The 25,956-nt window shown below is 42.6% G+C and overlaps 2 protein-coding genes across 3 annotated transcripts; both read left to right on the plus strand.

The window, feature by feature from the left end:
• The first annotated feature begins 511 nt into the window (after window positions 1-511).
• On the plus strand, window positions 512-8,472 carry LOC131242430 (uncharacterized). 2 transcript variants are annotated; one of them, XM_058241051.1, is made up of 5 exons: window positions 675-811; window positions 3,514-3,621; window positions 3,785-4,279; window positions 5,658-5,707; window positions 8,279-8,472. In XM_058241051.1, the coding sequence occupies exons 2-4, from the start codon at window positions 3,547-3,549 to the stop codon at window positions 5,703-5,705; spliced, it is 618 nt and encodes a 205-aa protein (XP_058097034.1). In that variant the 5' UTR covers window positions 675-811; window positions 3,514-3,546; the 3' UTR covers window positions 5,706-5,707; window positions 8,279-8,472. The 2 variants fall into 2 exon arrangements, with proteins under 2 accessions (XP_058097033.1, XP_058097034.1); XM_058241050.1 differs by lacking the exon at window positions 3,514-3,621 and having other exon boundaries at window positions 512-811.
• Window positions 8,473-12,997: 4,525 nt separating this feature from the next.
• LOC131242429 (patatin-like protein 2) lies at window positions 12,998-15,696 on the plus strand. Its single transcript, XM_058241049.1, has 6 exons — window positions 12,998-13,267; window positions 13,777-13,958; window positions 14,141-14,330; window positions 14,434-14,595; window positions 14,693-14,995; window positions 15,232-15,696. Exons 1-6 carry the CDS (start codon window positions 13,133-13,135, stop codon window positions 15,466-15,468), a joined length of 1,209 nt encoding a protein of 402 aa, XP_058097032.1. The 5' UTR covers window positions 12,998-13,132; the 3' UTR covers window positions 15,469-15,696.
• The last annotated feature ends 10,260 nt before the right edge of the window (window positions 15,697-25,956 follow it).

Genomic DNA, 25,956 nt, shown 5'->3' on the forward strand with positions numbered 1-25,956 from the left:
TGTTATATCCACACCGTCCATCCATTTGGCAAGATCATTTTATATTATGATAACAAGAAAATGAGATAGATGCAAAGCTTAAGTGGTCCATGCCACAGAAAGCAGTAGGGTAATGATTCCACTGTTGAAACCTTCCCAGGGCCCACCATAATATTTATTTGTCATCCACGCTGTTAATGAGGTTAAAATGACCGGGATGGACGAGGGTTAAAAAAAAAAAAAAACAAATATCAGATTGACGGAAGACTTCTGTGCTCCCCAGTAAACTTTCAATGGTAGACTTCAATCCCTACTGGTTTTTCGTGGTGTGGTTTACTTGAGCTTTTGAGCTTTGGATCTGCCTAATTTTTGTAAAATGGATAAACGGTGGGGGATATAACATATACATCAGGGTGGGTCCGACAGAACTTGGTGACGTCAGCGCACCACGGAGGTCGGTGGTGTGTCGCACACCGCCCGCGAGTCCGGAACTCAGGATGCGTGTCTGCAACAGGGGTTAGACTCGGTAGCCGCACTACCACCCCAATTACCCACACCGGAGAGACGAGCAGGAGCGGTGGAGAGAGAGAGAGAGAGAGAGAGAGAGAGAGAGAGAGAGAGAGAGAGAGACGGGGAAGGGATGAGCGTCTTCGGCGGGGATAGCTGGGCAAGGGAGGCGCAACACAGAAAGAGGAGAGTAGATGATCTTATGGTGCCCCTGCATGACACCAAAGATTCTTCTCCTCCTTCATACAAGAAGCTATCCAATGGCAAGTACGCGTGCCTTGTCTGCCCTAGCAATCCTATTCTCGATTCCCCTCTCATGCTCTCCGTACGTATTTATAAAACCCTAACCCCCGTCTCTGTCGCTGTATATATGTGAATTCTTTAGATTGATCTGAACTGTCATGTTTCTCATTGCTAACACATAGAATCTATGATCTTGTAATCATGCATCATTGATGATCTCGACCTTTGAATCTTGTAATGAAAATGAGTCATTAAATATTCATCTGCAGATTCAATCACCCGTTCAACAAATATTTCTCTATGATAGAATCCAGAAAATCGACGGTAAACCCAACATGCAATTTGATTATTCCTGTCGTATTATAGATTGATATACGATAAGTTAATTCAGTGGTGAAGATAATGCAATTTGGTATTTCCAGTTTTGTAGGTTAATTATAGCAATTTAGTTTGATAGGGCACCAAAAACTCTAAATTCAGAACCACATTACCCAGCAATCTATTTGCACTAAGGGGCCATTTGGTAGCAAGAAACTTACAGCAGTTAGGGAAGAAGTTGGGCATTTGTCGAGAGATCCTGGCTAGGATCCTGAGAAAATCTGGGACAATGTCTTTTTTAGAGTTAGTTGGGTCCTCCCTCATTGTCTCTACAAGGAGTTGATGTAGGAGATGCCATAGATGCATTCTTTGTACGTCTGGATCAAAAGAAGCCCAGACGAAAGCGGAAGTAGTCCGTCAGAGCCAAGCCTAGTCCTGTGTAGGGCATGACGTAACTGGGCCCTAGGCACTTCTGGTTGGAAGAAATTCATTCTGAATAGAGAGAAATTGCTGTGCGAAGTTTGGACTGTAAATCAACCATAAATTTTGAATCGGGCATCATCGTGAAAGGCATGACCTATCGATCTTTATGTAGCAGGCCATCCGGGGTTGACCAACCACGTGGCGGGGGTGCGTCCATCCGTTTCGCGAGAAAATGCACCCTTTCGGTTCAAAATTACACTTTTAGGAAAAAAAAAACTATTTTAAGTAATGTCTATTTTTGTTGTATCTCCTTATTTATAGAGTTTTAGGTATATATGCCTGTTTAAAAAATTCTTGTAATCATGCTAGGAATCCTTCAATAAGTTTAATTTAGATTGGCAAAATTTTCTATTTTGGTCATTTTCTATTCTACTTGAATTAGGACTTCTATTAGGGTTTTGGGTCTTCCATATAGTTATGTAATCGAGCATTTCAAATTATTATTCTTAATTATTCAATAAAACAATTTCGAAAATTCTCTTTTACCTTGTGGATCAACAACTACCTTGTGGATTCAAGGTTTTGTCTACTTGAGGAAGACGGTGATCTTTCTTATTATTGTTTCAGACTCTTCCCCTGCGTTAGAAGTAGGTTCAACCTTCTCTCCCTCTCTCTTTCTCCCCCTTTGTTTGCTCATATGTGGTGGGCCAGTGGCATCCAATCCATCAATGACTTTCAAATTGTGATTTTAGGTCCTAAGATGAAATATCATCCTGATTCATAGCTTGGGTGTGTCACACGACGGGCAACAATGGTGATGGAGATACATCAAACATTGTGTGTGGGGCCAATAAGATTGTCTAAATATTGAATCCAACCTGTTAATCAAGTTCCTCCAACCTGGAAGAAGTGACATACTAAATATTTAGATGATTGAAAACTCATGTGGGTCACAACATGATTTTAAGAGGTTTACTTGTGATTTTACATTTTTTTTCCCCCTTGTTGTGTGGCCCAACTGAGATTTTTATTGAGTTGATTTTTTGTTATTTGTATAGTGTATATGAGGGGAGAAGCTTGATGGATAGAGTGGATTTCACTTTGATAGCCTAATGGGCCCCACAGAGCTCCGGTTGTTTTGAAGGAGCAATAGGACCAAAATGAGCTTCAAAAAACAACAAAGAGTCTTGTTCTTGCCACACCAGACAAGTTTCAACAAACAACAAATAGCCTGACTAGGATAACATTGGCCTGGTTAGACAAGACCACTACAGGCCCGCCCCTAGATAGGCTATTTGGGTGTGAACTTTTGCTGATACCGAATGGGCCCTAAGGTTTAGGGCTTGTTTGGGTGCCACTTAAAAAATGAGTTAATCTCATTTTAGTTAATCATAATTTTGTATTAAAGATCATATTTCTTTTTGGTAAGGATTAATAATAATATTGATAACCAACAATCATCATCTCTAATACATAATCATGATCAACTAAAATGAGATGAAATCATTTTTAAGTGGTAACCAAATAGACCCTTAATATATGAAGGCCTACTTGGATGTATGTCAATTCTGAATTTTAATTGTTTCTTCGGCAAACCAATCTGCTGCCTGCTTGGGGCATATTGGAAAAAGGAAACCACATTTCATCAGTTTAGCTGGTTTTTGTCTCTCATTCCTTCCAATCCAAAATTTCAAGTGCATTCTTGTCTTACTTGCTCATTGTGTAGATTGGATTACTAATTATCATTATATCTATAAAAGAAAGGCTATTGTTAGAACCCACATCTTTTGCTAAGTGTTTTCTCTGTGTTTGTACTTCGTAGATTGTATGCTTGTTGTTTCTTTCTTTCAATAAGCTCTTTGACAGTAGTTTAGGATGCATTAAAATGTAACCCGAATCATGATTGGTGCAGATTTTTGTTAGAAGGGATAGTTATCTCTTCTAATATGCATTTGGGGTGGCAGTAAACAGATTCTCATTGTTGTGGGGCTGTAATTTTTCCCCCCCTTTTCTCTCTCCAAATCAATATCCATTGTGTTTCAGGTACTATCTGAAATGTAAAGGGCATAAATTTGAATGGAAAGGCATCCTGCTTGCATTGAATTTCTAGGGACAGCCAAACATGCTCTTATATACATCACTCATGATCATGTAATACAACTATCTGGCAGTTGGTTGGTTAATGGTGAATGGTCAGTAGTGAAGTAGAGTGAGTTGAGGAATATCTAAAGAGTAGAAGAATTTTAGTCAATTTCTGCTGGGAGTGGAATTTTCTCTCGCTTTTGCTTGACTGAGTGTGACCGTAATTTCACAGATGCATATCAAGGGTTCACGTCACATGGCTGCTGAATCCAGACTCAAGGAGAGGGAATTATGGAAACAGGAAGAGATAAAGAAGAGAATAGCCTTGTCGGGTGATTCTGCTGGTGCCACGAGTTCAAGTCCATCCAACAAACAATTCCAGTTATCCAGCAAGCCGTTGATTGAACGGACACGGAAGGCAGCTTTTGAGGCACTACATAACCAAATGCCTGAACCAAATGCTGCAAATGGTTGCCATGATGTGAAATTCAGGGGAAATGCTTCTTACTTTGATTTGAATTGCCAATCTGCTTCTGAAAGGGGAATGGAGCCATCACCAAGTGTGACACCTGGGCCTTGTCATCTTGATGAGAGAAGTAGCAAATGTGAAAAGAGGGCAGATGGAGAGATGCTTGTGGAGCAGCAAGCACGTCAAGAGAGAGAACTGAAGTTCACATCTGCTGGTTGGAAGCGCAATTGCCATGGAAGGTGGTTTAGAGATGAAAATGTGAGTGTTTTTCTTTGAAATTTCTCTTCTAAAATTTTGCTAGTCATGCCAGAGGTTTGCATATTAAGCTGTTATAAGTTGCTTTAGGCTATATCCAAGTATCTTCTCACAAAATTTTGCTAAACAAGTGCCCACCTCTCTGTTTGCACCTCCACAAATGGCCAGATGTGAGGATATCCGAGCAGTGTTCCGGGTGGACCCCACTGTGTAATTTATGTTGCCTGAAAATCAATCTGGGTAAGTCATCAGGTGGGCCACATGTATATGTTTAGTGTGTATTGTTGGATTCCTTTTTTTCTTTTTTTGGGATGCCCATTACTTTTCTACATATGTCACCAGCTGGATCTTTTGGCCAGGTCTAGGACCCACCTGATATACTGCTCAGATGTCTGCCACACATGCCACATGCCATGTGTAGAGGTGCATCATGCATGTGGTCTATAGATGTATTTACTGCCCCATATCCCCCATGCTCACTCATACATTCGGTAAAAGAAATGCTAAGATGCTAATTTGGCTAATAGTTTAGGGGGCATTTGGTTGCACCAAACATCATGAAATTTCATGATATATGGTGAATAATCTGTCTGATTTGGTGCAAAATATCATGAATCATGATATATTGGTGCAACGAAACGCACCCTTAACCTCTGGTGTTGATTGAGAGAATGTGGAGCTGTGGCCAGAATTAAAAGAGCACTGCTTCTAGCTTGTGGGATGCACATTGAGCACCGAGGGTTCTGGGGCACAGTATCTTCAGCCATTCCAAGGTGTTTATTGACAATCTATCTTGCGTTTCACATGTGAATTTTCAAATGCCTATTTTGAAATGTGTGTTGAGATTCCCTCCCACCACTCTGGATGCTGGGAGATCTGTGCACCAACTCTTGGTGCACACTGTACCCACACAATATTTTCTCAAAATAAAGTAGAATTTACTTTTGGGAACTCATGTGTGCCTAGGGTTCATGGATGCTCTTAGCATGCCCATGTGCTTTTAGACAGTCATCAGTTGTCATTTATCAGGATCGTTCATTAGGTTTGCCCTACTTTCATGGGCCTCCACAGCAGCTCATATTGATCGCCGGATGCTTGATTTTCCAAACATTGGTCTCCTTTTCTATAAACATCAGTTTATGGCATTGATCATATGGAGAAGTTCCTCTCATTGGCCTGAACTTTTATGGCGGCCCGTTAAAAGTGGGAGAACCTAATGAACCATCCAGACCGATGATTTGACCATCCACATTTATGAAAACATGATGTCGGCCCTTATTTAAAAGAAGTCCAAGGATGGTAGGAATTACAAGGTTATGAAGTCGGAAAGTAATCCGAGTAAAAGATCTCTTATATGTTAGGCTCATTATCTGTTATGCAGGTTGAGTTTGACTCAGACGAGGAGGACCCAAATATCTCTCTCACTTAAAGGTGTATGTATGTTGGACTTGAGACCATCTCATAAATTAGATTAATATAAGAAGGAGAAATGCTCCCGTGCTTTCAAAGTACTGTCAGTTATAGGGCTCTTAGTTGCATTTCAATACCAGCAAGCCGCCAGCTGTCAAAGCTCTGTGGGCCCCACCATGATGTATGTGTTTAATCCCATCCACTAATTTTGACACATCTCATTGTAGGGCATAAGCTAAAATATGAGGTAGATCTAAAGTACATTCAAGTGGACCACACTATGAGAAACAGTGGGCATTGAACGTTTATTGTTGAAATTTTCTTGGGGCCATAGAAGTTTTCGATGAAGCTGGTATTTGTGTTTTACCTTCATTCAGGTCTGTGTGACGTTATGAACAGCTAGTATGACAAATAAGCATCACCATGGCTTTAAGAAGGTTTCAGCAGTGGGCGTCATTATCCCCATCGTTTCATATGGTGTGGCTCATTTGAGCTTTGGATCTGACTTATTTTTGGGCTCATGCCTTAAAATGAGTTACAAAATGGATTAACGACATGGATAAAACATATATATTATCGTGGAGCCCACATATCTTTATCACCAGATCTTTATCACCAGTTAGGTGGCTGGGGTTGGCAGACATGGTTTGGCTATTGAGTCCGGCGAGCCCGAAAAACAGGTAGATCTAAAGCTCATGTGAACTGGGTTTTGCTGGTGACCCAACACCAGCCAGATGTGGGCCCTACTATGATATATGTGTTTTATCATGCTGTCCATGCACTTTGCCAGCTCATTCTACAACATTAGCCTGAAATTGAAGCATATCTAAAGCTTTAGCGGGCCATACCATGGAAAATAGTGGATATTGGATGCTTACTGTTGCAAAATTCTTAGTGGCCATGGGAGCTTTGCATCAAGCCTATATTTGTGTTTTTCCTTCATCTAGGTCCGTGTGACGTTATGAACAGCCTCGATGACAAATAAACATCAGTGTTGAAAATAAACATCAGTGTAGATCCCCACTGTTTTATGTGGTGTGGTTTACTCTTCAATTTTGATCTCATGCCATAAAATGAGTGGGAAAAATGGATGAATTGGTGTGTACAGTACACATACATCATGGTGGGGCCACAGAACTTTGACACCAGCTAGCTGGCTGGTGTTGGGGTCACCTGCCAAACCGCGTCCAACTCGTGCGAGCCAGACAACCGAAACATAAGTCACCATTTGAAAACTACTTAGGCCCACTGAACTTGTGGAGCCAGACTACTTTTGACTCTGCTTCGGTAGTGATCACTCCAGTATGGACCTCGGTACTGGTTGGTGCTGGAAATCTTGAAGCAGATCCAAATCTAAGGTGGACCCCACTACAGCAAACGGTGGTGATTGAATGCCTGCCATTAAATACTTCCTAGAGCCCACTGTAATTTTTATTTGCTATCTAACCCGTTGATCAGGTCACACAGACCTGGATGAAGGGAAAACACAAATATCAGTTTGATTCAAAACTTTTGTGGCCCTCCAGAAATTTCACCATAAATGAACTATGCCTCAAATGACAAAAGAATGGATGACTACAATCTTCATATTTTAAAACATGTGGGACATCTATTATGTCATATATTAGATGTAGATCAACCATCATATGGAGCCCACCTTTCATGTGGACAATCCATTGTGTGAGCCAAACCTTCAAAGTGGGTCATCCATCATACAAGGTCCGTCTTGGATGTGGATCGTTTATCAGTAGGGGGCCACCTTGATGTACGTCATCCATCATGTGGGGCCTACCATCAATGTTAATTGTCTTTATGTGGGGCCGCACAATGTCCACGGTCAATCACCCATTACGTGGAGTCTACATTTTATGTGTCTATAGCTTGGGCCCTACCTTCGAAGTGGATTGTCGATCATGGCAGGCCCACTTTTGATATCCATCATTCATCATGTGGGCCACACCTTTTATATGGATCATCCATCATGTGGCCCACCTTGGATATGGGACCGTCCATTATGAGGAGCCACACTTTGATGTGGGCCATCTATCATGTGAAGCACACTCTATCCATTATGTGCGTCCACCTTGATGTGGACTATTAATTGTGTGGGGCTATGGATCATCCATCATGTGGGCCCACCTTCAATGACCATCATCCATCATGTGGGTCCCACCTTTGATGTGAACTGCCCATAAGATGAGACCCACTTGATGTGCATGGTCCGTCATGATGGGCCACACTTTGATGCGGGCCATCTATCATGTGGGGCCCACCTTTGATGTGAACTGTTCTTTACATAGGCCCACCTTGATATGGGGCTACATGCATGTTCAATATGAGTCATTCATCATAAGGGGCCCACCGTTGATGTCCACCATCTATCATGTGTGTCATCTATCATATTGTGGGACCCCACCTTTGATGTGCACCATCCATCATGTAGGTCCCACCTTTGTTGTGGACTGTCCATTATGTGGGGCCTAACCTTCAATATAGGTAATTCATTATATGAGCATTTCCTTTAACAAAATTTCATCTTGTGTGGCCCACCGAGTATTGGATGCAGCTCATTTTTTGTCACATGCCCTAAAGGGATCTCGAAAAACGGATGAGCAGGGTGGACTTATCACAAACAAACGTCGTGGTGGGTCTGCAAGAAATCCGCGCGTCTGCTTGAGGAGGAAACTGCCTCACCAGAGAATTGACAATCAACCACCAAATGCCAACCTGTCTGATTGCTGCGTTGTGCCATTTGGAAGCCTGAGCATCTAGTTAAAAAAGAAAAACCCCAAAAATTCAACTTGAGTCGCTGTTCAACTGGGTTGTGTTGACTCGGAGACTTTGTCAGACTCAACTCGACATTTAATTCTTGTAAATTAAAGAAAGATGCTTTAGTGCTTGCTCCCAGAGCACTGTAAGTTATAGTGCTCAGTCCAATTATCTACTGTTCCTTAGGTTCTTAGCATTCAAATATGAGTGTTAGGTTTATCATAGATTAATGCTTATCTGACAAATATGAACCATTCGGTCAATGAACTTTAATATGAATGGTCAAGATAAATTACAAGAAAAAAGGCCCAATCAATAATCTGCCCCACCTATTGTTAGGTTTATCATGGATTAATGCTTATGAGTGTTAGGCAACTGTAACTATCCCATCCATGGCTTTAAAAAATGAAAGGCTGTAGAGAATAAGTCCAAATGAAAAATGAATTGGATCATCTAGCAAATTAATGGTCGAGATCACGAAAGATTGACCCCACCAGAATGGTTTCTGAACAGAAGTTGGTATTCTCGGATGAGAAAACCTTTCAGGCACGTTTATTTCACGTTTCCTCCACCATAGGTGGAGTGTTAGATTGAAAGTCTGTTGTAGAATTCCAAGACATGTGAAGTAAAACAGATGATAGATGGGCCACACACAAAACACATGTACATGCATGCACATGTTTAGTCAAAGTATTTTCGTTTTTTTCAAGCTGAGTTTGGTTACTGGCTTTTGGCATGGAGATTATCACCAACTTTGTACAAGTGGGGCCCATGGGTTGGTGATTTAGATCATTTATCTGATGTGCTCCAATGCTGATTTGCATCCTGCGAATAACTCCCAGATTAGAAGATCATTGCCATCCAATATGTGGGCTTTTTCTTCCGCTGAACATAGACCATTGCTGTATTTTTTGTGTAACCTTCTATTTGTAGGGTTAGGATTGTTCCATCTGGGAAACTTTAGCTAACTCCTATCTGCCGTCCGGTCTGACATCTAACGGGGTGGATCACTTATTCATGTACCCTACTCTAGACTCAAAAGCTAGATGATACTGTTCTAGTGCTCCAGTGCTAAATTGCTCTAGTGCTCCAGTGTTCCACACGTTATAGTGATCATAGTTGCTTCTGAACACTGAGACAATCCAATTCATTGATCCAGGCTGTTCATTAGGTCTAACACTACTCATTTCACGACCATCAGGAAAACATCACACTGATTTGACAAATATTAATAACATGATCAGTGGCCTTTAATGTCTAGCGTCGACATTATTTACCAAAACAATAGGTCCAATGGCATAAAAAATTTGATGGTTATAGAAAATAAGCCCAAATCAAAGAAAGATTGGATCATCCAATCAGTACAATAGTCTAGGAAATGTATAAGCTTAACGAGATGGTTCAGATCGATTCCAAGTGAACCAATGGACTTCCAATGTCGTGAAAGCACTTTAGCATTTCTCATATTTAAAATAGTTAAATTTAGAAAAACTTATTGTAAATAAAATCTCTCTTCAATGGGCAGGTTTCGAGTCACACCGAGTCAACTTAACAAGTCTCACCAAGTTTAGGCCGAGTCAGGCTGAGTGCTTGCTAAGTCCGTATGGCTCAACCAAGTTACCAGTCGAGCCGAGGGAGCGAGTTTTGGACCTAGGTAGGCTTGTATGAACCTTCATTAGGGCCAGCAAAAATCAATTTTAGCTGGTGAGAAACCTTTTAAAGAAGCAAACACCCTGATCTATAATTCAAGTGGTAGAATAAGTGAAGATACCTCAACACTGAGCTCTTGGTATTGATTCCCTCATGGGAGTGGTTAACCGTGGGGCTTGTACTAACAAGCTAATCTGAAAAACATAATAATAAAAAAACATTTTAAAGGAGCATTTATTTCACGTTTCCTTTTACTTGGACGTAGTTGGTGAGTTAGATTGAAAGTCTCTTCGAAAATTCATAGGCATATAGGGTCCAGTCGAAAATTCAAAGGCATATACGGTCCAGTATATGACAGATGGGCCAGCACACAAAACACGAGCACGTTTACTCAAAGCATTTTTCATGTTTTCATGTTTTGGTAGGGTATCGAGATTATCATCAACATTTAAGTTTGTACTAGTGGGGTCCATGCATGGGTTGGTGATCTACATCATTCATCTGAAGGGCTCTGATGCTGATGTGGACTCTTTGAGTAACTCCCAGATTAGAAGATCATCGTCATCCAATCTGCGGGCTTTTTCTTCTGCTGAACATCGGCCCTTTCGGTATTTTCTGCACAACCTTCTACTTGTAGGGTTAGGATTGTTCTATATAGGAGACTTTGGCTAACTCTCATTAGTATTGGGTCTAACAATCAAACGGTGTGGATCATTGATCCATTGACTCTACTTGTCCAAACTCAAGGCTAGATGATAGTCTACATAAATTGTGCCCTAAGCATATTTCATGAGGAGGTCTCAAGTCCAATTGGTTGGACCATAGTTTATGATCCATCCACTGAATAACATCCAACCTATCCTGTGCGTACATAAAATCCAACTAGTCCAATTAATTATAGTGTGTTAAAATGAGCCATAACCACTGATCGGTTAGACTACACTTGTATTTTGTTATTTATCAATGACTACATATTATTTTCTATTGTGTGGCCCACCTTATGAGTGTATGGGGAGGATTTTCACAAAAGGTGATCTTGATCATGACGAGGCAAATCTATTGGAAGGATTGGATGCCGCGGTCATTTTATAAGTTGAAGTTATTTTTCTGGGTGGACTGTAAATTATGGTCCAACAGGTTGGACTCGAGACCATATCATAAATTAGATTAATATAAGAAGGAGAAATGATTTTTCAACCAGTTGGACTTGAGATCATCTAATAAATTAGATTAATATAAGAAGGAGAAATGAAGGTCCAATCAGTTGGACCTCAGATCATCTCAGAAATTAGATTAATATAAGGAGAAATGCTGAGCACCGTAAATTATAGTGCTCTTAGTTGCATTTGAACACTTAGACAGTCCAATCCATCAATCTAGACTGTTCATTACGATCCAACACATTTCAAGAAATGCCACAAAAATATTGCACTGATTTGACAAATATTAACCATTTGATCGATGGCCTTTAAGGAATGATCAATATTATTGACACAAAAATGATTCCAATCAGAAGTTTGATCCATCTATTTTGTAGGTCCATAATGGATTACTTATGATTCTAAAGAATCATTTTTGTTAGGCAACCATTATCATGCATCCAAGGCCTACTGGAAAAAGAAGATTGAACTTATGCAAGGTTTTGCCAATATCACAATTCAGTACATTCGCATGGAAGAAAATTGAGTGACAGACAACCTAGCTCATTTGGGTAGCGAAAGACAAGAAGACAGTGTTTGATCAAATTTCTCATCTCCCCCCCTAATCAGAGGGGAGCTCCTGCTTGATTCTACAGGTCTAGGAATGATTTCAGAAACTTAAAGTTGTTGCTGCATAGATTAAGCATAGCTTGTGATATGCTCATGCCTTCTCCTCCTTTTTGTCTCGGAGGGCTAGCACCAATTGTGTTCACTTGGTACAGTTCCTTGGATCATATTGAATACAAATCTTCTTTTTTAAAAAAGGTAAGATAACTCTGATGAGTGCAATTTTTACATTAGAATGCATGAAATGCATTATGGAATTAATGGACAGTTCAGATTGCTCTATCGAACTACACAAGTAAATTGATGCTACTAGGCGCACTATGAACTACAATGCTCTTGTGTTCATTGGTGCATTTCTCAATGATAAGTTCTGCAAAGACTTTAAACTATAATTTCAAATAATTTATAGGTTGCCTCGGATGGATTATATCATATAAAAATGCTAGATATATACATGTAATTTAAAGAAAGAGTTTGTTGTTTGTGTCAAACAGATAACCTCTGAAGTGACGTGTATAGAATTTGTACATGTGCCCCATGGTTTATCCAAGGCATTAATCCGACCGTACTGTAATGGATGGACCATGCCTAAAATTTTCCCAAATTGGCATATCCTAGCCATCGGATCTTTAGTCTTTTGGGCATTGAATACGTGAATTGCTGGTGCAATTTTTCTTAGCCAAAGAGAATTTTTGGGCATGGTTTATCCGTGATAGGCCAAGCTTGGATAAACCAAGCATGGCTCCACATCTACTCGGGCTTATTGAACTTTTGGATCAGACAGGCATTTGTGTTTCCCTTCATCCAGTGGGACATACCTTACGAACGGGTTTGAAGCATATTATCATGATGGGTCCATCTCACTGTTTATGGCCCAGTTATGATTTACACCGTACGTCCAATTTCTTGAGTTCACCTCTTAGCATGAGCCGTCCTATGGATACAACGCAGACCTATACCGTCCTATGCACGAAAGGGGCCTACGAGCAAAGACAATTTAGAGGGCGGTGCTTGTATGCCAGGTGGCTTTTCTTGTTTTAGGCATGGTTCAGCCAAAAGCAAGTCAAATAACACGATTATATTGTGGTATTATCACCATACCAATACTGCGTGTATATGATTTTACCTGCCTATATATACTACTATACCCAACCAAACAGAGCATTCAAACAACGCCATTTCTCTCTCTCGTATTCTCAATCCTTCTCTCTCCTATTCTGAAGTTTCCTTTTCGTGTAGTACTCAGGCTATCAAGCGAGAAATGGCTAGCAATGGCAAAACCGTAAATCCAACGCCTTCTCTTGGAGAGCTGGTAACGGTGCTGAGCATCGACGGTGGAGGTGTGCGGGGCATAATCCCTGGGACCATACTCGCCTTTCTTGAATCCAAACTCCAGGTGAGACGCTTTGAGAAATGGCAGACATGTGGCAGCTGAGCAATGATGGATGGAGACACATCCGTCAAGTGCGTCCACTAGATGAACGGACAGATGATCCTTCACCACGTGGACGGTCAAGATGAAAACAACATGGAATCATCAAAGGCCATCCACAGCGACCCACTAGCTGGAAGTTTCTTCTCCCATTCCCCCACCGCCACATGTCACATGCATTGGGTGGGAGTCAAGATAATAATTTCCGTGCTCTTTACTTTATATAATACTTTGTGATATGTGTACCAGCGGTCTGAACAGTCCAATTCACAAAAGAAATTAAGTAGGCCAAAAATCATTGATCCGTATGATCCTAACCATGCAAAGAAGTATCCTTCGAAAGTAGTTACCAACCAAAATTAAAGGATTTGCATATCCATTTTTTTCAATGGTCAAGATTATCGGATCCTGTAAGTTTCGGCCCATGAGCAGTTAGTGGTTGTACAGAATGAATGAAATTTGTTTTACTGCAGGAGCTGGACGGCGAGGACGCGAGGCTGGCAGACTACTTCGATCTAATCGCAGGAACTAGCACAGGAGGGCTAGTGACCACCATGCTTGCAGCTCCGGACAAGGACAACCGTCCTCTCTTTGCTGCCAACGATATCAATGAATTCTACCTAGAGAACTGCCCTAAGATTTTTCCTCAAAATAGGTAATTAAAAACGGAAATTCTTAGGACATGTAATGATAAGAATTTCTGCCAAAGATATCATTAAAGGCTTATGCTAAATCACACTTAGCCGCATGATCAGTTTTCTGTGGGTCCCACGAATTGGATGGCTTTTTTTGAGGTACAAGTACTCCAATAACACACTCAATTTTCTTTCTGTGCAGATCGGGGGTTTTGAGTTCTGTAAAGAGCTTGTTTGGTGCAATCTCCGGGCCCAAGTATGATGGCAAGTTCCTACATTCCAAAGTTCAACAACTACTGGGCCAGACGAGGATCCAGGACACTTTAACCAAGATCCTTATCCCCACTTTCGATATCAAGCTTCTTCAACCGTCCATCTTCAATACCTACGAAGTAGAGTACCACCTTTCTTCCCTCTCTAACGCATGCCATGATTCAATTTTATTTTAAATGAAGTGCAACTTATTTCTTGAATGTGTTGTTTGTGCATTAATAGGCAAGAACTGATGCTTCAATGAACGCCCTTCTATCGGATATCTGCATAAGTACGTCTGCAGCTCCAACATATCTTCCTGCTCGCTACTTTGAAACTAATGACACCCAGGGTAAAATTCGAGGGTTCAATCTTATCGATGGTGGAGTCGCAGCTAATAATCCAGTAAGTTGCACTAATGAGTTCATAAAGTTTACCACTTGTTAGACCAATTTTATTATATGTTGTGCTAATGATTGTGTGAATGTGTGACACTATGCAGACGTTAATGGCTATTAGTCATATAAGCAAGGAGATTCATGTGGAAAACATGGATTTCTTTCCGATGAAGACGATAGACTGTCGCAAACTCTTGGTTATCTCTTTGGGCACTGGAGCGGGTAAGCAAGAACAGAGATACAGTGCAAGTAGTGCCTCCAAATGGGGTGTGCTTGGATGGCTGTACAATGGCAGTGGGACGCCTTTGATTGACACTTTCAGCCAAGCAAGCGCCGATTTGGTTGATATCCACACCTCCGTTCTCTTCGAAGTACTCCAAGCCGAAAAGAATTACCTTCGCATACAGGTGTAGTCTTCTTGACGAAAATATAAGCACTTGTGGTGCACCTAATGTGTGCACCACTTTAATTTTGAACGAACCCATGTTAAAATAGGCCCCACCTGACCAATGCGTGGGTTGTTACACACATCTTCATAATTGACCTGAATGGATCTTCTTATCGTGTTTCCATCTTTCTATCTACTCATTGTTGCAAAACTAGGGTGATGCATGACTAGATTTGTCATTAATGTTTTCCACAGGAGGACTCATTAACTGGAGATGCATCATCAGTCGACATTTCGACAAAGGAGAACTTGGAGAATCTAGTGGAGATTGGGAAGAAGCTCCTGAAGAAGCCGGTGTCAAGGGTGAACTTAGAAACAGGCTTGTCTAAAGAGGTGCAAGGCGAGGGAACTAATGAAGATGCATTGGCTCGCTTCGCCAAGCTTCTCTCCAACGAACGAAAACTGAGGCTGGCCAAAATTCCTGTCCATTGACGAATTACCCACATCGACGCTCTTCCTCAAGGGAATTTGCAGCTCATTATGTTGTAGTTAGGGTTTCTCAAGATTCAAGATGTTTGCTTTGTAACTTTGAACTGTGTTTTGGAATATACCTTGTTAATCTCATGAATTATTTATCTTTCCTTCATCATCTTTATTTATATTCCTTATTGTTATCTATATTCATAAAATGGATATGAAATGAGATGAGTTTGGTTTGGAGATTTCTTTTATGTCTTTATATCCTTGAATGAAGTGAGAGAAGTTCAATGTAAGGTATATTGTGAAGCTTAACTTCATCGATTCTTCGAGGCTAAAATGTTGTCATGGCCAATGAATGATTTGGGATTACTTAATCCATATATATATGGGGTGTCTATCTAGCATCAGCTTGTACTTTCTATACTTTTTATAGTTATTCTCAAACTTAAGAATACTTAGGGTAGTAGGAAAGACTTAACTGAATGCTTTGCTTCACCACTATACAAGCCTATCATGTGGATGATGGTAAATTAGGTGGTTGATCTCGCTCACAATGGAACTAAGAATCTAAACAAGCAATTTATGTTCTTTATGAGTTTAGCTTTATATTGGGAATTAGAATATCTAATGAACATGGTAAACCAAACTAGCAAAGTCCTCGGGTGGCTAAGCTCATGGTCCACATGCCATGGAGTTCAGAAGACCCCTTGGATTCTCCGTTTTCATCGGAAACCTCCCCTACAATTGTTCCCATGAAGATGTTTCCTCAATCTTTGGTAGGTATGGAAAGGTGCTCGAAGTCTCCATACCAACATTCAGAGGGTTGCTGAAACCAAGGGGCTTCACCTTTGTGCAATTCCATTATGAAGACGAAGCCAGAGCTGCCATCGGCGGCAAACGGATCGATGGCCGTGAGGTCAGAGTACAAGCAGCCACTTCCCAACCCTTCAAACAAAGGCGCCCTGAAAACCCAATCTCCACAACCATAATCCTTCAGTCCCCAGCCCTATTCTCCACAACCCTAACCCAGCTCCCCAGAACCCCAACTCCTTCAGAGAAGCTCTCAGGAGGAAACCCTCAATCCCGGCTCAGAAATGCGAATGTAGAACCACCCACGGTGAAAGCGGACAATGCGGCAGTTGCCCTACAAAGACGTCGACTGGAATTGGCTCTGGTAGGATTCCCTACCCACTCCTCCACTCCGATTACCCGGATTATTCGGGCTCTCAGGGATTCACGATTCACGGTTTCGGCAGTGGATGTCATCAGGTTAGCTCCCTCAGCTTTCCTTCTTCAGTTTAGATCTATAGATGAACTTAGAGATTTTTCCTCAGATTCGGCCCTCCACTCTTCTATGGGTTTGGAGCGATTCGAACAATGGAAAGCAGGCTCAGTGATGGGGAACAATGGGACATGGATTAGGGTGTACGGTATTCTCGCACATGCCTGGTATGAATCAGTGATAGTGGATATCGGCCAACATTATGGAAAGGTAGTTCAGATTTACAGTCTAGCTAGATTTGGTATTTTCCAGGTTTTTGTCAGGGTAAAAATCATCCTCACTCCAGGGCACGATTTATCCAAGGCGATTAACCTGAAAGTGGGTAAAGAATCTTACCCCTGTTCTAGAAGTGCCAGGAGAAGACCTCAAGTCAGCACCAAAACCTCCTCCCGATGAACCCCAGACCAGAGTGCAGGTCACAAGGGACCGGGTCCTTTCAGCATTCCTCTCTAACAGGGGAGCCCCTCCAGGACGCCCACCTTCTGTTCGACTTAATGTCCCCCACATCTCCAATGCAGTTGATTCCTAGGCTAGCTTGGAAAACCGCTCCTCTCAAGCAGAGACCCCTAAAGACTCTTTCATCCCCGCTACTCCAGCATCAGCCGAACCATTGGCTATTGCTTTCCTCTCCAAGGAGGTGGCTCAACTGCCATGGGCAGACTCTCACATGCTAAATGGCCCTTCCCCACTCCCTGGCGAAGCCCTGACTCACCCCACCTATAACACATCATCCCAATTCCCCCAATCCCCCCCTGTTCATCCAACCCTCCAACCCTGCGAGGCAGCCTCTACCTGCAACGAGGGGAGAAGCAATCCGGTTACCCCTAATCACAACCAAATCCACCCCATGGCCAGTCAGGATATCATTGGGGCTGGGCAAAATCCCATGTCCTCCTCTTATGCCCATAACCTCTCCCTCTCCGAGGGGGCCAAACCCAGGAAACCTGCAGCTAATAATCAAGCGGAAGCCGTCTCTCCTTCTCAGAGCTTTTCATCAGAGAGAGGCAATCCTTCCTTCCAGGCTATCGGTCAACTCCACAACGACCTATCGCCTTTCCTTCTAGTTAATGATCAGCAATGTACCAGGATGCCCGGGACCTGTTCTGACATAGTCAGCCAGAGTAGTGCCAAAATAGGACCTGATATCCAAGACATAAGGGCCGATCACAGGGTCTCGGTAGACCACCCTCACCTAGAGAATGCCAAGGAAAAAACCACTGAAAACGCAGTCAAGGAGGCTACAGTTTACTTGAACAGTTTCATTAAAACTTGGCGCGAAAAGAAGAGAAGTAACAGCAACAGGGCCATCAGCTCAGGGAGTGTTTCTGATGGATAACATCCTCCTCTGGAATGTGAGGGGAATTAGTAATTCTCCCTCGGTCAGACTCGGCTCATTTCCAGCCACAACCCAGTTATCCTAATTCTCATTGAACCCATGCTTGTCGATTCCAGGTGAGTATCCACGGGTCTGAAGCTCGGTTACCATTGCTCCTTCTCCAATGCTGCGAAGGAAGGAAAAATATGGATCTTCCACCATGCGTCTATATCGGTGGACTCCATTTCTTCATCAGACCAATTTCTCTCGTTCAGGACTAGAGTTCCTAACCTAGATCAAGCTCTCCATCTCACCTGTGTGTATGTCAAATGCGCCTACCTGAGGAGAAGGGAGTTGTGGGCTGACTTGGCCAACCAGTCCAACTCTATTACTGACCCTTGGTTGGTATGTGGGGATTTCAATGCTGTCATTTCTAATTCAGAAAGAATCGACAGCAATTCCTTGGTGGGTCCCAGCTCTAATGAATTTTTGTCGGCTATTAACCAAGCCAATCTTATGGACGTAGGTTTTCTGGAAATGCATTCACTTGGTGCAATAACCGCACAGGTACGAACAGAAAGTGGGCGAGACTAGACCGGGCTCTTTGATCTCCCCTCTGGCTATAGTCCTTCCCTTCCTTCAACATGTAACACCTCCCTCGAGTCAATTCCGACCACTCCCCTCTCCTCCTATCAGTTCCCCCTACAACTCCGGTTTCCCCAAGGCCATTTCGCTTCCAAAGGATGTGGATCACGCACGACGGGTTCCAAGATGTCATCTAATCAGCCTGGAAGTCTGATATTTTCATCAACCTGATGATTCACCTCCTTTCAAAGTTGAAGAACACGAAACAGGCCCTCGTTACTTGGAACAAGGAGGTGTTTGGCCATATATTCTCGCAAATCAAGGTCTCTTCAGGGTAGGTGGAGAAGCTGGAACTGGAAGCTTCTGTCTCCCCTTCTCCTCTCATCTTGGCTAACTTGGAAAAGGTGAAAGCCAATCTGGCCCAGCTGGAGCTCCACGAAGAAATCTTCTGGAAACAAAAATTCCAGAATAGGTGGCTCAACGAGGGCGACAGAAATACCAAGTTCTTCCACGCATCTACTACTGACTGCATTAGAAGATCCCACATTCGTTAGATTCATCTTCCTAATGGGACCATCTCAGAAGATCAATCCCAGATGCGTGAAGCAGCGACGGAGTTTTTCAAGACACTTTACACGACAGATTCCTCCACATCCACGGTTGACTGCACTAACACCATCCCTACCATTCTTACTCAAGATGATAATGACTTCCTTCCCCTCCCTCTTTGGAGGAAGTGAAGATGGCGGTCAAATCTCAGCCTTTGGATGGGGCCCCAGGTCCGGATGGGTTCTCAGGGGCATTCTTCTCGGCGTGTTGGTCGATCGTTGGTGAGGACCTGCTTCGAGCTGTCCGTTTCCTCCACCAGGGAAGTACGATCCTTAGAGCTTTCTCAGCTACTCTCTTTTGTTTAATCCTTAAAGGTGTTGTTCCCAAATCCTTCTCTGATTTTAGGCCAATAAGCCTTTGCAACTGTGTATACAAGATCCTGTTTAAGGTCATTGCAACCAGGTTGAGCTCCATTCTCCCAAAGCTTATCTCAAACGGGCAAATGGCTTTTGTCCAAGGGCGCTCAATAGCGGACAACATCGCTTTAGCTCAGGAGCTAATCGGTGACATTGACAAGAAGACTAGGGGTAACAATATTATCTTCAAGATCGATCTCGAGAAAGCCTACGACCGAGTCAGCTACCCATTCCTGAAGGTGGTGCTCCAGAAGTTTGGGTTTAGCCAGGCGTGGATCTCAAAGGTGGAAAAATGCTGGGCGGGCACTTGGTTCTCCGTTCTTTTCAACGGGGAGACCTTGGGCTTCTTCAAATTGGAAAGAGGTCTTCGCCAGGGGGACCCCCTCTCCCCCAGTCTATTCATCTTAGTCGTGGAGGTCCTTAGCAGGGACATGAAGAATCTGATTGAATCCAACCAATGTCAACCTTTTAAGACGAGCAGAGGCTCCCTAATTATTTCTCACCTCCTATTCGTGGATGACACCATTGTGTTCTCCAACGGTAATATCTCTTCCATTAAGAATCTGAAGGCGTTCCTCAACTAGTTCACCAACGAGTCAGGCCTCAAGATCAACTATGCAAAGAGTTGTTTCACCGCGTCCTCCAAGATGACAGATAATAGGATCTGGGGCATTGAAAGACTATCCGGGATCTCCAAATCGTCGTCCAGCCTCCTCTACCTTGGAGCCCCCCTTGCTAAAGGTAGACTCAGCTCCTCCTCTTTCCAGCCCCTGGTGGACAAGATTTTGTCCCGCATCATGGGATGGAAGGCTCGCTTCCTTAACCAAGTTGCCCGGATCGTTCTTATCCAACATGTCCTCTCGAGCATCCCAATACACAACCTTGCGGCAACTACGATCCCTAAAAAAATGCTAGCTACCTTGGAAAAAGGATTCACCGACTTCTTATGGGGGTGGTCGGAAGGAAAGAAAAATCTCCATTGGATCCGGTGGAGCAAAATATCTACCCCATCGAAGGAAGGCGGTCTTGGAATAAAGGCTTTAAAAGATGTCTCTGCGGCCTTGATGCTGAAGCGCGCCTGGACCTTATTCATTGGCCAGAAGTCTTGCCTATGGGCTAAGTTTATGCGATCTAAATATAGGATAAATGAAGCTCGAGTTGCCCCAGCCCAACGGCACGCGGTTTCTCCAACTTGGAAGAAGTTAAGGGATTTTGTTGATATCTTAGAGGAGAATTCTTTATTACTTTGGGGGATGGCACGAGTAATTTTTGGAGCGAAAATTGGTCAGGCCTGGGCTATCTGAAAAGGACTATTTCTGGCAATATCCGTCCCCATTTGCTGAACATGCAAATCAAGGACGTAATTGGTCCAGATGGCCCAATTTAGAATGCCCCTTTTCCGCCGCCCCTCCCAAATTCGGTCTGTCTCCACGTTATAGCTGAAGGGATCTCAATTGGCTAGAATGAAGATAAAGTCGTTTGGACTAGAGAAAGTTTAGGAAAATTTTCTTTGAGCTCAGCTTTGCACCTCATCCGTGTCCATGGCTAGGTGCGCTCTTGGGCGAAGTGGACCTGCCTCCCCCACCTGCCCCCTAAAATCCGAGTCTTCGTGTGGAAAATTTTCAACAATGCCATCCCAATTGATGTAAACGTGAAAAGGAAGGGCATTCACTTGGTTTCTGCCTGTTCCTGTTGTAATTCGCCTCATCAAAAGGAGGAGTCTCTATTGAGGGTCAAATATTGAATACTAGACCCCAGTTATTGCCTGGATTTACGAGCATGATACCGTTTAACGCCCTGCTTTAATCGTGTTTTTGATGCAAGGTATATTTAGGAGCTTAGACTGGAAAAGGGTATTAAAAGAATGGATTTAGTACTTCAGAATCATCAAGGCAAGGGACGGACTCCAGGGGACCAAGATCGATGGATTTACACGCCAGAGATCCGAGAAAATCGAGAAACTAAAGCTCAAGTGGCCCGAAATTGGTCCAGAATGCAAAGATCACATGGTTTCCACTATTTGTTTAGCTTGAAACTTCATATATGGCTTGAGTACTATAAATGAACCGTACACATCGAATTTCAGCTCTTGGATCTCTGTGGAAGTGGCCCAACTGACAGATCAACCCATGAATCTCTGATTTGGGGCCCACCTGACATCTGGATATGCTCCAATTTTGTTCTCAACTCCTTAATTGGGATGACAAAGCAAATGGACCGGGAGGATTTCTCACAGGAATCATAGTGGACCCCACATGGGGTTAGGCGTGCAAACAGTGCACGTGCACTTGCAGTGCATCGGATCGCAGAGTCCGGTCAACACAAGCTGGCCCGCATCCTCTATCTCCTCTGTGCAAGAACGGACAGTGTCTTTACGCTGTCCGTCCGTTTTTCACTAGTGGGCTCCACTCATCACCCCTTTGTTAGATCTGGATCGTTCATTGCGTCCATAGAGAGGGTTTGACCCTCACCTAGGTGTCCTTCTGTTCCCATGCGTGCACGCACGTGTAAATCGAAATCAAACGTAGGATGAATGGTGAGTTGATTTTATAGTGGACCGCACCAAAACTCGACCAAAACTACTCCTTTTCGACTGAAATTTCGCTAGGAATCCAATGAGCAGAGTGAATTTTCAATAAAACATCAATGTGGGACCCACCAGCATGTCAGCCTAAGAAAATTCGCAGGAAGCCCGCCTCCTTGAAATCCGACCGCAGTGGGGCGCTGTACGACCCATATGATGATCAGTTGATGATCTGAACCGTGCAAAAGATCGGATCAGGAGGCCGTGAACGTGGAGCCGAGAAAGAAGTGGAGCACGGGCAAGCTTCAAAGAGTTCTTTTCCTTCTCTTTTGTTAGTTTCTACTTATGTTTAGTTGAGATGTTTAGCCTCACCATGTTCATGAGTAGCTAAACCTCTTAGCGAGGGCTAAGAGGTGAAGCCTGTAACGTGATGAGAGATTTTTTGCTATGCCTTTTGTTTAGATTGAATTGATATTGATTTTTGTTTTAATTAAGGGAATGTTTTTTTAGTTTTTAATGGTTTGTTGTGACTAAAATTACAATGGGTCTGCGATGACTTTGAGCATGTTCCTTTCCTTTTATGTATATAACGTTAGGAAGCCCTATTGTTCACCATCGTCTCCTGGGCATGGTCGGATGACAGAACCCTTCCTAACTTTCATACATTGTTGATTAGTTGTTAATTAGTTTAATTCTGTTGTTTACTTTGTCTCCTGGGCATGGTTTGGTGATGGAATCTATTCTAATTCATATACCTTTCATCTCTTGAAAACTAAATAAAAGTAAGTTCAGTTTGATTTTCATGGTTACACCCTTCCACTGGATGAAGATGGACTCTAAGTCCAGTTGAGTTTCTAATGCAGGCATAAGATCTCCCTGATCTCTACAAGTGGATCCTCTGAATCCCTAGTTTCCTATCCCTGAATTCTTTAAGTTTAGATAATTATTTCATCATTATTACTCAAATTATAATTGATTTAGATTACATCTCATTCTAGTTCTAGCTCTAGTTAGTTTCAGATAACGTACAGGTATCAGTCCCTTGGGATTCGACCTCGGTCTTACCGAGTTTATTACTACATCACAACCCTATACTTGGGGAGTGAACAGTCTCTTGATCACTTGTTTGCAGAAGGTCTTCTCACATCCTCAGTTTGGACCCGCTTCTTAGCCATTCTCTTCGTCTCTTTTCTCCCTGGTCAATCGGCTACCGCCAGAGCCTCCCAATGGTGGGCATTGGCTAATAACTCATCCGCTTTGGGAATCATCAGAGGGCTGACTCCAGCGCTGATCCTCTGGGAAATTTGGAAGTCCAGAAATGCCCACCGCTTTGAAGGAATCCTTCCCTCCGCCTCGCTTACCATTCGTAAAGTCTGGTCCTGGCTCAAGTGCATCTTCGATGCTTTTCTGCTTCCTCCTGTTAAAAACTAGGTTGAAAAGGAGATTCTATCTGACCTCCAGATCCATCAGGGAGCTCCCCCTCCCTCCTCGATGTCCTATGTAAAATGGCTCACAGGAGTAGTGAAGTTGAACGTGGATGGTTCGTCCAGAGGGAATCCAGGGCCCTCGGGCAGCGGAGGAGTTTGTCGTGACGAGCAAGGTAGGTTCATGTTTGCTTTCTCTAAGGGGTACGGTCTGGGCTCCAGCTTTATCGCAGAAATCAAAGCAGTGGTAGACGGTCTTATCATTTGCATTAATAAAAGGTTCGAGTCGATCGAGGTGGAAAGCGACTACCTAGCGGTGGTCGAATTGCTCTTCAGGCCCGCTGATGCTCCCTGGAACGCCTTCTAATGGAAAAAGAAATTCGAAGCCTCGAAATCCTCCAGAACAATTTCCATCAAGCATATCCCAAGAGAGGTAAACAGGGTGGCCGATAGCCTGGCTCGCTGGGGTAGCACTACCCAGCGTTCTACGATTTTTGAAGAAATTTCTACCCTTCCCATCCTTTCCCGCGGGGAGGTGGTCCTTGACAGGACTGGTTTAGGTTCTGTGTGTCTTTCCTAGACCGTGTTTTCCTTTTCTCTTTTACGATAGGTGGGCCTGCTAAGGGCTGGGCCCTCCCAAATGTGAATGCCTTGTGTAGTTGGAGCTCGGGCCTTTTTTTGTTGTTCCTGAGCCCCCCTTCAGATTTGTAAAGCTTATCACACAGCAATGAAATGCTCTTTTTAATAATAAAAAAAAAAAAGGTAAACCAAACTAGCATTTGTAATGTTTTATTAAACAATCAATTTTGAAACCACTTGTTCAATACAAATATCTATTGATTAATTGATACAAGTTGATATTAGTTTGATGATTGATTCCATTGCAAGGATATGCATACAAATATAGCCCATCTAGAAGCTTTTAATGATATGAGAAACAAATTACATTTGAAGCTATGATTTGGCAAAAGTCCTTAATTATATTTCCTATGAAAATAAAAAATAAAAAAATGTTCGATTAAAGTGTGAAAAATTTGAGAGAATTAGTCTGTTACATGGCAAAGAGTAGAAATGCAATATATTAATGCAAATTTATTGGTCTTCCTCTTCAAACTATTCAGATTATGGACTAGGCAGAGCATTTTGATACTTAAGGACTTAAATAGACTTAGTGTTCATGTATTGTATAGCTCTAGGGAGTATAGAAGTTCCGGTAACATATTTGTGTTGCCCTGAGGTGTCCAAAAGACCTTAGACAGAAATAATGTTGGGCAATTCTATTAGAGAAAATTTGGGGCAACACAGATTATCTTGATAGTTAGGGCGGGACCACTTCAGAGGTTCAATTCAATAGTCTAAACAATCCACAAAGCCACTGCTTGATGCTCTGTATGGTTAGTGAGGAGTGGCCATCAGAGCCCTAAACACTCAGCTTTGACCCATTGATCAATTACTATCAAACGATTTGCATGGGGCCAAACTGCCGGTACTTAGATAGTTTGCGCAAAGCCACTACTGGAAGTCAAAGTGCTAATGAAAATTAGATCATTTCACAAATTTGAAATAGCAGAGCCACTACTGGGAGTCAAAGTGCTAATGAAAATTAGATCATTTCACAAATATGAAATATTTAAATTCATAACTTATTTTTAATAAAATGTTTCCTCAAGAGGTGGGTGCAAGTCTCGCCAAGCCATCAAGTTGACTCAATGAGTTTATCCAAGTCTAGGCCGAGTCAGGCACAGTTCCGGCGTTTCTAGCAATTCGGCTCCCAATCTCGTTAGATGGCTCAATCAGCTTTCGAGTCAATCCAGTGAGTTTTGGAGCTAGGTAGCTTGCATAAACTTTATCAGGGCCACTAAATTAATGGTCCAAAGCATGAAAGATCGACCCCACCCGCATTATGGTTTCTTTATAAAATGGGATGGGGATTGCCTCTGCCTTTGGCAGAGACGTTTCTGTAGTTGGAAGCCGTTTGGGGCCACATAGATTCCCATCATAAATCTACACTGTCCATCAGTTTTACCAGACAACAATAGGACATGAATCAAAAAAATAAGGCAGATCAAAATCTCATGTGAACCACACCAGACGAAATATGAGGGATTGGACGCCCATCATTGGAATCTTCATGGGGACCACAAAATATTTTTATCAGGATCATATTACATGCTTACAATTTATCTGAGTGCTAATAACCCTTTGAACTGTTTGGATAGCGTAAAAATATCATGGTCGGCTCTAGGAAGTTTTCATTGGTGGACGTTTGTGTTACCACAATTTAGTGTGGTATGGCGTACATGAGTTTTGAATCCACGTGATCTTTAGTTTACCGTACTATTCTAGTATTGCAAAATCGATGGACAGAGTGGATTTCTGATGGGCATATCTATGGGCCCCACAGA

This window comes from Magnolia sinica, chromosome 4 (genome assembly GCF_029962835.1).
Source record: "Magnolia sinica isolate HGM2019 chromosome 4, MsV1, whole genome shotgun sequence".
NCBI classification, from domain to species: domain Eukaryota; kingdom Viridiplantae; phylum Streptophyta; class Magnoliopsida; order Magnoliales; family Magnoliaceae; genus Magnolia; species Magnolia sinica.

What these genes read in the sequence shown, in the direction of transcription:
- LOC131242429 (XM_058241049.1), top strand. Translation starts at nt 13,133, where the DNA reads ATGGCTAGCAATGGCAAAACCGTAAATCCAACGCCTTCTCTTGGAGAG. An exon ending in AAGATTTTTCCTCAAAATAG is followed by an intron (nt 13,959 to 14,140) that starts GTAATTAAAAAC and finishes CTTTCTGTGCAG; the next exon opens with ATCGGGGGTTTTGAGTTCTG. An exon ending in AGAATTACCTTCGCATACAG is followed by an intron (nt 14,996 to 15,231) that starts GTGTAGTCTTCT and finishes TGTTTTCCACAG; the next exon opens with GAGGACTCATTAACTGGAGA.
- LOC131242430 (XM_058241050.1), top strand. Translation starts at nt 620, where the DNA reads ATGAGCGTCTTCGGCGGGGATAGCTGGGCAAGGGAGGCGCAACACAGA. An exon ending in ATTCCCCTCTCATGCTCTCC is followed by an intron (nt 812 to 3,784) that starts GTACGTATTTAT and finishes GTAATTTCACAG; the next exon opens with ATGCATATCAAGGGTTCACG. An exon ending in GGTGGTTTAGAGATGAAAAT is followed by an intron (nt 4,280 to 5,657) that starts GTGAGTGTTTTT and finishes TCTGTTATGCAG; the next exon opens with GTTGAGTTTGACTCAGACGA.